General features: G+C 39.2%; 1 protein-coding gene across 2 annotated transcripts in view; it reads right to left on the bottom strand.

Moving 5' to 3' along the window:
* Window positions 1–11: 11 nt before the first annotated feature.
* The window catches only part of CCDC69 (coiled-coil domain containing 69), a 47552-nt gene continuing 33332 nt past the window's right edge, over window positions 12–14231 (bottom strand). The window contains exons 5-9 of one of the 2 annotated variants that reach the window (XM_070937205.1): window positions 11921–11994; window positions 11146–11247; window positions 9418–9537; window positions 7754–7851; window positions 12–6568 (exon numbers count right to left, since the gene is read on the bottom strand). In XM_070937205.1, coding sequence (XP_070793306.1) covers window positions 6403–6568; window positions 7754–7851; window positions 9418–9537; window positions 11146–11247; window positions 11921–11994 — 560 coding nt within the window. In that variant the 3' untranslated portion in view covers window positions 12–6402. The remainder of the gene's footprint in view (window positions 6569–7753; window positions 7852–9417; window positions 9538–11145; window positions 11248–11920; window positions 11995–14231) is intronic. The other variant, XM_070937204.1, reaches the window with a different exon arrangement.

Raw genomic sequence — 14231 nt, 5'->3', positions numbered from 1 at the left:
TATGGCATGAAATGGTTTATTTCATAACAGTGCTTTCAATGTTATCCATTTACTCCTATTTCTCAATAAGTAACAGAAATGAAAGCCAGTTTAGTGTAGAAGTTAAGGCATTAGGCTAGAAACCTGGAGTCCATGAATTCTAGTCCCATCTTAGGCACAAATCTCACGTCTATGTGACTTTAAGAAAGTCCTTCTCTCTCAACCTGAGGAAGGAGCAAAGGCAAACCACCTCCAAAAAAAAAAAAAAAACCCCACCCTTGCCAACAAAATTATAGGGACTAGTCCAGGCAGTTACCAAGAATCAAAAACTGAGTCAGAAGAAAATTAGAACAACAGATAATTTAATTAATATCATTCATATCCACTAGATTAGGGCTGACAAACTCACAGTCCGAGGGCTGGATGCATCATGTGCTGGCCACGCCCATCCCCATTTTAGCGAAGGGGAGAAAGTCGCAATACGTCACGTGACAATGTGACGACGCGAGTTTGACACTCCTGCACTAGATTCTTGCTGGTTGGAAGACAGCAGTGTCAGTGCAGAAAACCTACACATTACCAAAATGGTAGAGCTTGAATCACAATGCCATTAACATCATCCTGAACATTCCCTATCCCTTACATATTTTTCTGCAATGTTTCATCACTTTGCTATCTTCATAGCTAGGGTTAAGCAATTCTGAGCGTAGAGGCAGCTGATACTTGAATCTATAATGGCCAAAGTGTTGGAAAAAAGGAGACATATTTGTTTTTGATTTCCAATTTTTCCAAACTTCCTCAGCTCCCAAATCACCAAGAAACCCTTTAACAGCATTCTTTCAGACCAGAATCAAGTGCAGTGCTTGTGCACGAGCCAGAAATTGCTCATTTTCACTTGGGGCTACTAGGACAGGAGGTAGGTGGTGAGGTGAGCTTGCCTTTCAGAACAATTTTTCCAAATCTTTGGTCCACGGTTGGTCTGTGACATTATTCTCTTTGAAAAATGAACAAAAGGCTATCGTGAGCCACAAATAATGATGGGGTGATTTCCCAAAATGGCTAAAAGTAAAGTAAAACAATAATAAGCAATAACTTCTCTTGCTGGCTGGTTAGCCCCCCCAAATAATCCTTTTTTTTAACGGGTACCAGCATAAGGGTAGGAAAAGAATTACATTGTCAATGATCCACATTTGTTTTACCTGAGTCTTATGTAAATGTAAGTCTTCAGTTATATTTTTCAATTCATTATTCTGCCTTTCATAATAATAATCACAAGACAGCTTGTGCAAATTTAAAACACTAAGAAAAGCAATAGTAGGGATAATAATATGGATAAGAGAGTTTGCTGGCTATTTATATATAACTCATCCAAACAGTAAATTCCAGTCTCTGGAAACACTTTCTCAACCCCTTTTCATAGTAGAAGATATTTGTTTTGTTTTTGTGATATCTACTTATGGTTTTGGAATTTGCATTAAGGAGAGGGTCTCTTTTAGGAAATGGACAGAAATATTCTTCTATTACTGAACAGAAGGTATTGTCATTACTAAATGGTTGCACCTCATGAAAAGGACCATTACCAGTTGTAGATCAGACCAAGTCTAGGCCTCACTTTTAGCTGCACCAATATGCAAATACTACCTTCCTCATATTTTTAATCATAAACATCACAGTATTATTTCTGGAGTACTTTAATAAAAAAAAAAAGGATGTGTTCACAGAAAAAAAATTCACACAGCAAGAAAAATAGGCATCTATAAAATGACATTTTAAAACAGTGTTTGTGAATTTTATGAATATTTCTGATATTAAATTTATCATTTGTCTCCACCATTTCTAAGTAAGGCATCTTAAGGCATCTGTTAAGGCAATTCAGCGAAAAGTCCAAATAACTTTTTGAGAATATATATTTAAAAATGCAAATACTTGTTTAAATATTATTTTTCATTAAAAAAACGGTATTCACTGGTTTTCTGGATAAAAATATAGGGAAAAACAGCAGTGGCTGACTTGTGCTTTTACTGAGTTAGTCCAGGAATAAGACTTGCATTTTTCTTATTAGAATTTCAGTTCTGTAACTAATAGTACTGTAAATTGAAGGATCTCTAATACAGAAATACAGAAAGGCAGTAAAGCCAGATAATGTACTTGCTAATAAAGTGGTTTTCTAACACAAAGTTTTATGAGTGAATAGCTACTGCTGGAAATAATTAAGCTATGAGAACTGAACTGCTAAAATATGGCAGTAGATGGCAGTAAGGAGATAAAGAAAGTATAATTTTTTGATTGCCATCTATGACTTATCTGGAATTATGTATTTCAGATCTAGTGATTCTAGCAAATCGAGTCTAGTGATTACAGCATCAGGTTAAAAACCAGGGGACTGTGAATTCTGGTCCCATCTTAGGCATTAAAGTCAGCTGGGTGACCTTGTGCCAGTCATTCTCTTATACCAATTTAACTCACAGGGTTGTGGGGAAAATATCAGGTGAAAGGAGTATTAGGTATGTTTGCTGTCTTGAGTTATTTTTTTAATTTATTAAATTTATATGTCACCTGTCTCACTATCCAAAGTGACTCTTTATAAATTATTCATAAAAATAATAGATGAGATTAAATAAGTACATATTTCCTGTAATCTGAACTGTTACTAGAGTTTTTGTAAGCATTGGAGCTATGATGATCATTTCAAATATTACTCATGTCACAGTGATTCATACTTGCAATAATGTGAAAATGTCTCCCTGCAAAAAAATTCCTAGCATCTTATAGGAAGCAAAGAACCAAAACCAAATACCTCTCCTGTACCATTTTTTCAAGATCAGGAAAATAAAGAGAGTTTACAGTTGTAAATGGGATTGACAAAAGGCATAGACATCACTGGGGCCAAAGGTGCGTCTGTTGCATTGGGGATGACTTCTCACCTGCTTCTCACCTGCTGTTTTTTCATTAATCTATAATAATTAATACACATAAAAGAATGTGTATTCTTATCTTTCATTATCTCATTTAAGAACCCAGATATACGACTTGGTCCTGCAACCTGCAATCCTATGTTCCGTTGGGCTTGAATATTTATCTATAGGACACCATTTATCCATTGTTTTTTGGCATAATGTGCCATCGTACATAAGCCTGTATATTCCTTTGTATAGATCATTCTGAAAAACACAGTAGATGTTCCTACAAAAATCACTTCTTGAGAACTAGGCTTGGCCAATATGGTAAATCAAGAGAACCAATCAAAATAATGGACAGAGTGATGTTGCCCAGGAAATTTTTAATCGGTTACTGCATAAGTGCTAGTGTTGAATATGGAGAGCTTTTATGGAGTTTTCCTAGAACCATAGTACAACTTGATCATCTAGTTCCTGCTGATACAGGATCCACTAGAGCAGGGGTATCAAACTTGCGGCCAATGGGCCAGATGCGTCACACACTGGCCACGCCCAGCCCCGGTTTAGTGAATGGGGAAAAAGTTGCAATACGTCATGTGACGACTATGTCGTCGTGAGTTTGATACCCCTGCACTACAGCATCTCTGACCGCTGACCAACTCTTTGGTGAGGTAGAACTCACCACTTCATGTAGCAGCCTATTATACCAAAGGACATCAGTCAGAAAGATATTCCTAATATCTAACCTGAATCTACTTCCTTGTAGCTTTAATCCATTGGTTCTATACCATTAGGCAATAGAGAATACATCCATTCTTTCTTCTATGTAATAGCTCTTCAAATATTTTAAGGCTAATATTTGAATATCTCCCCTCCCTTATGTAGGCTAAATACACCAAGATCCTTTAATTGTTCTCCATCTTCGTCATCCTCCACTGAACCTGCTCCAGTTTGATTATATCCTTTTTGAACAGCAATGTCACAACTGGATGTAATATTCTACATGTGGTCTAATCAGGGCAGAGTAGAATGAAAAAATTACCTCTCATTATCCAGGAACAGTTTTGCCCTGAACAATTTCTATCACTTGGATAGAAATTATGTGTTGGAGAGGGTCACTCCAAAATCAGATTTTGTAGCACACAGATTTATCTAGAGGGCAGTTCAGAAGTTAGTTAAATCTTTGTAATGTTTTTCCAGGATAAAACTATATCAGCTTTCCTTGAATATATAGCAATACTAAGTACCAATATTTATTCACTTCATCAATGTCTACATTGCACTAGAACCACAATAAACACCAATTTAATTTCTTCATTAGAACAATGCATTTTAACATCCAATTTCTTTGAGTTTAAATTATTACATGTCTATAGTAGTGCTTTCAATTTGACAATCACTTTTTTAATGTAACTTGTAGCACCACCCTACAATCAGTAGAGGGCATTGTCATTTATCAGCTTTACAAAACAGTCATACAATAAGAGTTTTGATCTCTGTTCCATTTTTGAGAACCATTCTAATATACCATTCTCAAAATTTTGAACCAGCAAAGAGAGACCCTGTCAAACAAGACAAAAGAGTTTGATTCTGGAAGCAAATTAATTAAAATAATTCTTTTTTCCTTGTCTTCCAAATCTAAGGAAACCAGTTATTTGATATAGAAAGTTAGATAATAAGAGGATATGGCCAGGGACTGATCATAATTCTAACAACGGAGAAAATGGGAGACCCACAACAATCAAGCTCACATAACTGAGTAATTTTAAAAAGCTTTTCTTAGTGATATGAAAGGTGATCAAGGATAAGCAGCCCTATGTGGCAGGAAAAACTTCAACATCTTCCCTTAAAGCATTGGTTTCCAAACTTTTTATGCCCATGCCCCCAGAAAATGTTTAATATTTGCACCCCCTAAAAAAGTAATTATGACTTGTGACCTGTCACTAAGGGACACAAGTCACTCTTTGTCATACCGCCTGAAATTGCATCTCTCATTTCCTGAGAATGTGGTCAACCCAGGTTAAGAACCTTTTCCTTAATGTCTTAGAATAGAATAAAATAACAGAGTTGGAAGGGACTTGGAGGTCTTCTAGTCCAATCCCCTGCTTAGGCAGGAAACCCTACACCACTTCAGACAAATGGTTATCCAACATCTTCTTAAACACTTCCAGTGTTGGAGCATTTACAACTTCTGGAGGCAAGTTGTTCCACTGATTAATTGTTCTAACTGTCAGGAAATTTCTCCTTAGTTCTAAGTTACTTCTCTCCTTGATTAGTTTCCACCCATTACTTTTTGTCCTACCCTCAGGCTTTGGAGAATAGCTTTACTCCCTCTTCTTTGTGGCAGCCCCTGAGATATTGGAACACTTCTATCATGTCTCCTCTAGTCCTTCTTTTCATTAAACTAGACATACCTAGTCTGCACTCTTTCTAGAGTCTCAACATCTTTCTCCACTACTGTGTTAAGTGCTATCCACCCATCCTTAAATCAGTAGAAAATCATAAAGTTGTTGCCCCACTGGTAATTCCTATCCTAACTCTATGGTGACAATCCTACAATTGTCCTAATTTTAAGGCACTACTCATATAGTTCCCTGATTTTACTAGATGAGAAATAAGGTGAAAATATTGTACTACTTTAATCCCAGCACAGCTAAGGATGACTTAAGCTTTTGAGTCACACATGAGCTAGGCAAAATATAAAAGAAATATCATGGAGAGACACAGCAGAAGAAAGATGCAATGTAGAAAGAAACTTAGTTACAAATCTGTTCAAATTTACAAAGCACTGATTTAAAATCCAACTGCTTTAGAATTTTGGTATAGCTCTAGTTCCACCAGCTGAAATCAAGTGTAAACCTTTCATAGTATGTCACAGATGTGTGACTGTGTGAAGTGCAATTTATTTGTAGCTCCTAATCCTTTTTCTCATATTTTTTTACCCCCTCACATATATGAGGTAGTTAATTCTGCTACTCTTGGGAGAAGGAGAAGAGAAAGACCTGGTCTGACTGCTGAATACCACAAAATATCTGAACGGTGAACTACCTGACTAGCACTGAAATTGAAAGGAAGATGAAAAATTCCCATACTTCAGTATTTCAAGGGCATAAGAGAAAATCCCAACAAGAATTGTCCTTAGGCCATAGAATAACACCAGGGCCAACACAGGGGTGTACAACCTGGACCGAAGCCCCCCCTTGCCAGCCTTCAGCATGATCCCCTCTACACCAATACATTGCAATTATTAATGTGGCAGAAATGGAAAATTCTTAAATAATCAGGGAATTATTTAATTCATTTAATGTGAATGTTATCTCTACTCCCATTTCTTAAGTTGGCCGCCATTTGTCGGGGACGACTGTGACCTGTGGCATGTCCCTTGAGGGCCACCTTAGTCCATGGGTTAAAAAAAAAAATCTGAACACCTCTGGAGCAGAATGCAATGATGAAACAGTCACATTGTGGTCTCCTTCCCTCCTGTTCTGTTTTTATACCACGTCAGTGTCTTTGGCCTCTCAAAGTGCTATGTGGCAATGAGTGAAGTCTCAGTAGAGATAGCAAAGGGGTGGCCTGAATCACCATGAAGCACCCTGTACAAGAGCTCCTCTTTCTCTCGGTGACCTTGCTCCCTCAGCTGGGTCTCCTTCTCCAGGGCCTCACGAATGGCCAGAAGCTCCTCAGACAGCTGCCTATTAAAGCATGATAAGAATTACAGTTCTTAGACCACAGTGTACAGGTAGGAAGGAAGAAGTATGCATCAGTTTTCATTCCAAGGATTCGTCACTTCTTCTATATAAACCAAGTGTACAAATTGCATAGCTTAGTGGCTACGTTTAAAGATTTTCCAATTAGAAAGACTTTGAAGGCTTTGTGGACTTCAACACTTTTCTAATTGGATCTAATGATTTTTATTGTTTTCTGCATTGGTGAAGAGGTTGTGGATTAGCACAATGGATTCTTGATTCCTTGAAGATATTTAAGATGCCCAATTTACCCCTTAACATTGCTGATACTCTGCATGATCCCCAAAACACAAGCCTCACTCTGGAGAAAGATCCTTGAGGCATCAGAAATGACAATCCCAGTTAATTCCAGAGTCAAAAAGTCCTATAGATTCTATTCTTATTTGCGGCTCTTCAAATGTTACTGAACTCTTTAATTGTCATCAGCTGTAGCCTGAGTCTGGACAAGATGCTAAACCATTATTTTCTTGATCATAATTTCTCAAATACGTAATTATAAGTCATAAACCATGATTTCCAAACTATAGTGGCTTTTAAGACAAAGCTAGAGTAATGCCATTATGGCTTAGTGTGCTGTATGAGCCCAGCTAGTCGAACAGTTGGGAGGAATAATGGAAGGTTGCAGTTTAAAAACGTATGGAAGCCACAAAGCGCTCACCCAGTTCTACTAGGAGAAATTACTGACTGGGGAGAAAAGCACACATAATAATATATTCTTGAAAATAAACATCTTTTTTTAAAAAAAAAACTGCCAAAGAATTTAGTAGTTCTTCACATGTTTGTAATGCTACTAAGTACAATAGCCGTGAGACTTTGGGGAATAAAAACATTTCCCATAGTCATCAGATTACACTGACACAGAAAACTGATCAAACAGGAATCATCTTTGAATGGGAGCCAGTTTGGGTCTAGTAATTAAAGCACCAGACTGAACTGAGTTCTAGCTCTGCCCAAAGCATAAAAACTGGGCCAAACACTCATTCTGGACTCCTCCCACTTCACAGGTTTCTTGTTGTGGGGAAAATAGGATCTTCTGCTCCTTGAGTTACTTATAAAGTAATAAAGATGAGATAAAAATCTAATAAATAAATAAAATAAAATCTTTTAAGGTTACTGTAGTGAAGGCCCCACCTTGTCACTGTCACGTGGTTTTGCATCCGTACTTGGAGATCTTCATTTTCCTGTTGTAAAATTTTAATTTTCTCTTCAAGTAGTAAGTTTGACTCCATCTAAGAGAGGACCAGAAGGGTGAGCAAACCTCAGATACAACAAAGGTATAGCATGCAAGAAGTTCACAGTCACATAAAGACAATGTAGCAAGCTGCAGAACTTTACGGGAATGTGATCATCCTAAACACATTTTCATCCTGGAAACTGTAGATTTATAAGTGCACTAATAAAATCCTGGTCTCTGCCCTCATATCTATAGAGAATTGGGAATCACTTGCCCTTTGTACGAAATGGAAGAATATTACTGATTGTAAAATATTTTTCAAGACCAAATGCATCTTCCAAAAGTCTTGGGATTACAACTCCAAACATTAGCATGTGTCTTTATGAAAAAGCACATGATTTGCAGGGAAGGTCAAAGGTTCCAGATACAGTTCCCAATTCCCAACAGCTCCAATTAGAGCTGAAAAATGCCTATCCATAACCCTGAAGAATCCTTACCAGTATAAATAAAACATATTCAGTATTATCAGTGATCTGATCTTGAGTTCTACATGGGTCTGCTCACAAAGAGAACTAAGACCCCTTGCAATCCATCAAACATAATCACTAGATGTTTAGCCTGTCACCAGGTCCCTCCTTTCTACTATTGCATTTGGGAAGTTTTGGGCAAAATGGAAACAAGTACCACTGCCAAAGTATAAGTGAATCATAGCGTTGTCTTGCAAAGGGCAGCCTATGAAGCTGTAGGAAGAGATCCCTGATTCCACCTCCCTGCTCTTGTTATCCCATTAAGGCAAGGAGGGAATGGCATAAAGGGATCCTAATATGGCCAGTTGAAAAAAAGGCTTGCTCATTCTGGAGAATGGAAGAAAGGGCTTTGTTGTACTTCCTCACAAATCAGAGGGGCAGGTTAAGGCATCCCTAAATAGGCTGGTAGATAACTACTGATTGGTTGAGATATTTCTATGCTTATCTGATGGCCAGGAAGGGGAAACCGATAAACTGTCAGTTCTCTGGGAACACTGCATATTCATAAACATGTGAAAATGCCACTTCCTGTTGCATCAAAGTCCTAAAAGAGCCTTCTCAAGCCATTCTTCATTTTAATAATGAGATTAGATGACTTGGGCCATGAAAAAAAAAAAAAAGGTCATTTGGAAGGACCCTTAGAATAAGGCAGTTACCTATATTCCTATCTTTTCATTCCACAGTATCCAGTGCAGTGGTGGGTTTCAAATTTTTTTACTACCAGTTCTGTGGGCGTGGCTTGGTGGGCGTGGTACTGTCAAATCTCCATTCCCACCCCACTCCAAAGGAAGGATACTGTCAAATCTCCATTCCCACCCCACTCCAGGGGAAGGTTACTGCAAAATCCCCATTTCCTCCCAATCAGCTGGGACTCGGGAGGCAGAGAATAGATGGAGGCGGGGCCAGTATTTACCAGTTCTCTGAACTACTCAAAATTTCCGCTATCAGTAACTGGTCAAAACTTGCTGAAACCCATCTCTGATCCAGTGGCACAAAATTGGAAAAGGTGATTCTCACTCTTTCTCTTTTGAAGCACAATATAGCTCTTTTATTAGTCTTTTCAGTTACATTTAGAATTCATACAATTAACCCACCACTATTTCCAGGTTCAGCAGCTTCTTGTCCAAGCTGTGGATGCGTTCATTCTTCATCTCAATGACAAAATGTAGACTCTCTAGTTCTTGCTCCCAGAACTGGCTGGGGGTCCCATAGTCCTTTAAAGGTTTTTAATTTTAAAAAAAGGGAGAAATGCATTTATTTGTTTGTAAAAGCTCTGTTCTTTTTTTTTCCTCCTAGCATAAGTTGCCAAAATAGCTAGCAAAAAAAGGCATTAAGCATCAACTAGTCCAGAGCAGGAATGGGCATGCCTTGGTTAGTCCATGTAGCACCTGTGCTTTGCGAGCTTCATTGGTTGCCAATTTGTTTCCAGGTGCAATTCAAGGAGCTGGTTGCTTCCTATAAAGCAGGGGCATCAAACTTGTGTCGTCTCGGTGGTGTCACCTGACATATCGCAACTTTTTTCCCCCTTTGCTAAACTGGGCATGGCCAGTGCATGATTTGCACTTACAATGGTTGCAGCTTCTTTCAATCAGGTGATATGATTTGCAACTTTCCCTGCTGGCTTCCCACAAGCAAAGTCATGTGGGAACTGGCAGAGAAGGTTGTAAGTTTCTTGGGTAAGGCTCTCTCCCTATGCACCCTCTCTGAGCTTGTGTACTTCCTGGTCACCTGCACAATCTTGTGCACTCTCCCCTACCCAGCAGCAGTCACCCCAAGCCTCACCATGCTCCACTGTGTGTCCTTTGCCACTTGTGGGAGCTTGCACCCCCTCCCCAGACACTCTTGCACTTCCTTGCTCCTTCTCCCAGCCAGCAGTAGCCACTTGCATGTCTCTGTCCTGTTTGCAAGCCCCATGGGTCTTGCAACTTCCTGCCAGCTTCTACGCTCAGTTTATTTGTGGAAAGCTGACAGGAAGTTGCGAGAAAATATTTGCTTAAGAACCCACTATTTTCACTTAATGACAACAGCAACAAGGACTGCAGGGTTTACCATTGCTCGGTGGTGTGATCGTGTGACATTATGCTTTATGTCCACATTACTGTATTTTTCGGAGTATAAGACGCACCGGAGTATAAGACACAGCTTAGCTTTTGGGGAGGAAAATAGCAGGAAAACATCTGCCTACCAGGTATTCATCTGACTAGCGTCCTTAGTCTGGTCAACTTCAGCACATTAGTTTGCTGGTTTTTATCCCCTCCTTGGGGATAAAAAACAGCTTCTAAAGCACAACTGATCTTTGGAGAGAGAAGCAATGAGAAAATCAGGCAAACCACGGAGATCGCTTCACTCGCTAGCGCCTCCTTAGGGCTGAAAAAAAGCTTCACAGCTGAGAGTTAGAGGGAGCAGGCAAAGCAGGGAAGTGGAGATCGCTTCACTTGCTAGTGCCTCGTTAGGGCTGAAAAAAAGCTTTGAAAAAGCTACATTTGAAGTATAAGATGCACCCAAATTTTCAGCCTCTTTTAGGAGGGAAAAAAGTGTGTCTTATACTCTGAAAAATACGGTAGTTAGTTGTAATTCAAGGACTATCCATAAACAGTTTCAAGCACACTAAACCAAGGAGTGATAGGAACTGGGAAAAATAATTGTTTTTATGACCTTATAGTGCAGAATGGCTGCAAAAAGCAAAAGCATGTAAGTATCCTTCCTCCAATTTTTTTTATTATGGTTTTATTTTGGTATGTCCAGAAGACCCTGTGTTTAGACTCTGTTACTCGCTCTCTTTAAATAAACAGATCAAGATGTTCCATACAGTGTAAAGTCACCTGAATGTGCTTTTTATAATCTCTGCTCAGAATTGACTCTTCTACCCGTTTCATTTTCTCCTGAAAGGCCTTCAGCTGGGAAGTCAGCTTGTCAATGGTCTCCTGGAGCAGAAAGATGAGACAGATTAGTCTTACTTTATGACTTCCATCGCATTTTCCCTGCTCTCCACACTCAGTGCCATAGTGCTGGAATGAGTCAATTTCACCATTGGCTACCTCATTTTTAATTTCATCAGAACCTCAAAGGTTAATGATTTGGGACAAAACTTCCTTTTGACATTTCTTATACAGAAGCCATAGAAGTTGGAATGCTATACTACCACATTATTGGTTTTGGACATTTCTCCACCAATGATATTATAGCATCATCCGTCTATTGTTGTGATGTCACAAGACCTCCCCTATTTCTCTTTTATTATGAACAGAAGACTCTGGAAGATGCCATAGATCATTAATTAGGATGTTGGTGTTTCCAAACAAGAACAGAATAGCGATAATAATTTTCTACCACCACACACCTATAGTCCCCAATTCCTCAAAGTGCAATATATAATAGAATGATCCAATTTATATCCCCCAACACTGTGTCCTCTAGAAGCACAAAAGTACAATTCCATAATTACCAACCAGAGTAAGGAAGCACATTGGGAAGGGGCCAGATAGAAGAATGCAGATCAATACAGAGATCAAATAAGGATAGCCTTTTTTGCTGCCATCTTGACCTACTGTACTGAATCTGGACCTTTCTGTTTTCCTGAAGCAGAGAAACTGGTACCTGCAAAGATGCCTGAGTCTTTTGGTAGGATTCGGTTAGGAACAGCTTCTCTTGATCATGTGTTTTCTGGAGTTCTGCAAGAGAAATACGAAATGGGGGTCCAAACAAAAGAAAGCACAAGCTCCATTTTGATATATCCGTACTTTCTTTATATGCAGTGACTGACAGATCACTCGTATTGAGTCACATCCAGGAGGCAGACGGAGTAAGCAAACAGAGCATTGGAAATTGTATGGACAAAGAGCCAGAAGGCACTGAAAAACAGAATGAGCCACATTATTAAAGTATTGTGCATCTCAAGTGAATATGAGCTATCTATAGGGAACAAGAATTGAATGATGGCGGAGACTTCCGGTTTGCGAGCTTCGGCGACGGCGGTGATTTTCTAAGACCGCCAGCCCCGCCGCCTGTAGAGCCGCCCCGCGAACGAGGAGCGGCTCGAAAACTCCGAAATCTTGAAGATTGCAGGAGCAGAGACAGCAGGGCACAGGTTGAGCCCCTGTAACCCCCCCAGGGAATTGTTTCTGGGGGTGAAAACAGGAGCGGCTCCCTTCCAACCTGCGGAGACTCCGGGCGGCGTGGGACGATTCTGCCTTCAGCAGAACAAGCCGACAGCAGCAAACTCTTAAAGTGAGAGGAACTAATTCTAACAAATAGCGGAAATACCAACTTGAATCCAGAAACCTGAAAATTGCAAGTATTAGTGCTTTATTGACTTTTTAAATCAAGAGAAAGTGAGCGAGTGAAAGTGATTTGGAAAAAATATGGCGTCCAGCGCTTGAGTTAACGAGCTAGTGAAAGTGAATTTGTGAAGCCTCTCTGCTTTGCTACAAAGTTGAAAAGTTGCTACAAAGTTGTCTTACCTAAAGGAAAACATTTCTTTTTGCTAAAATTTGACTTTGCTTTACTTCAGTTTTATTTGACTAAATTTGGGGGACTTTTTTAGAAGCTTTTGTGGAAGAGGGAAAGGAAAAAAGAACTTTCCTCTCTAGAAAAATTAGCCTATGTGGCACAATGGCTTCAAAGAAGCAGGAAGGGAAGGCATCAGGGGGGGGATCCCCCACACACAAACATCAAACGCAACTTCCCCCTGCTCAACAACTACAAACTCAGAAAAAAGAACTTGATGTGGGAGATTTAAAAGACTTTATTGCTAAAACTTTGGATGAAAAATTTCAAGAATCTCAACAGGAAATAGATCATAAACTTCAAAAATCACATGAGGAATTTCTGCAGGAAATTAATGAAGTTAAAGATATGGTGAAGCAGAATCAAAATATGGTGACCAAAAAAATATCAGAAGTGGCGTCTGGCCTGGCAAATTTTATTGGGAAAGTTGATTTTAAAGTTGAAGAACTCAAATTAGAAGTTAATGTTAGGATGAAAGATAATGACTATAAAATTGAAGAAGCTGATAATAAAATGCAGAGAATTGAAGATGAGATTGTCATGATACAATTCCGGGCGATGGAATTTGCCATACGGCTTCGGGGAATTCGAGAGGAGGAGAGACAGGATTTGAGACAAGTTTGCTCTGAAGCCCTGGCTAAGATCTTACAAGTTAACCCTGATTTGGTATTTCACAAAATAGATAAAATTTACAGAGTCAACTCTTGGGTGGCCAGACAAAGACAATTGCCTAGAGATGTGGTCATATACTTTACTGAGAGAGAAACTAGAAATGAAATCCTCCAAAAATCTTTTCACACCTCTGTAGAAGTGGGGGGCTCACGACTTGTAATTTTTAAAGAATTACCTCCTAAAATGCTGAAAGCTAGAAAAGAGTTTGGTTTTCTTGTTAAGGAACTGAAAGACTTACAGATACCCTTCCGGTGGGATGCACCAGCTGGGATAATTTTTAGATATAAGGGAGAAGGATATCGATTGAATACCGTGGAGAAGGCACAACATTTTTATAGTACTATTCTTAAGGAAAGAACACCATCTCCACGTACATCTACAGTTTTGGAGATTAAGGAGAGTGAAGAGAGGCAGTCGGAAGAACAGCCCAAGCAAGAATTAGAAAATGTGCAAGGTGCAGAAGGAGGTTTTCTGAGTGAGCCCTTGCTGGATTCTTCTCCAATTTTGGATTTGATTCAGCTGACTGAAGTTAAAGATCAACGTATAACTAGAGCTCAATCCAAGCTACTTAAACAAAAGCAACAACAACAACAGGAAAGACAAGACAAGATGGCAGCTAAGAGTACCCCACAAGAGAGTGGAGCTATGGGAAGAGCAAGATCGAAGCTTTTGGATGAACTTCAAATATTTTGCTCTGCGCTCCAGAAACAGGCCGATGACCCTTAAGTGT

Source organism: Pituophis catenifer, unplaced genomic scaffold (genome assembly GCF_029215685.1).
Source record: "Pituophis catenifer annectens isolate HBS135680 unplaced genomic scaffold, rPitCat1.0.hap2 SCAF_2, whole genome shotgun sequence".
Lineage (NCBI taxonomy): Eukaryota > Metazoa > Chordata > Lepidosauria > Squamata > Colubridae > Pituophis > Pituophis catenifer.
Note: the sequence above shows the minus strand (reverse complement) of the source record. Positions and strands in the feature narration are given on the sequence as shown.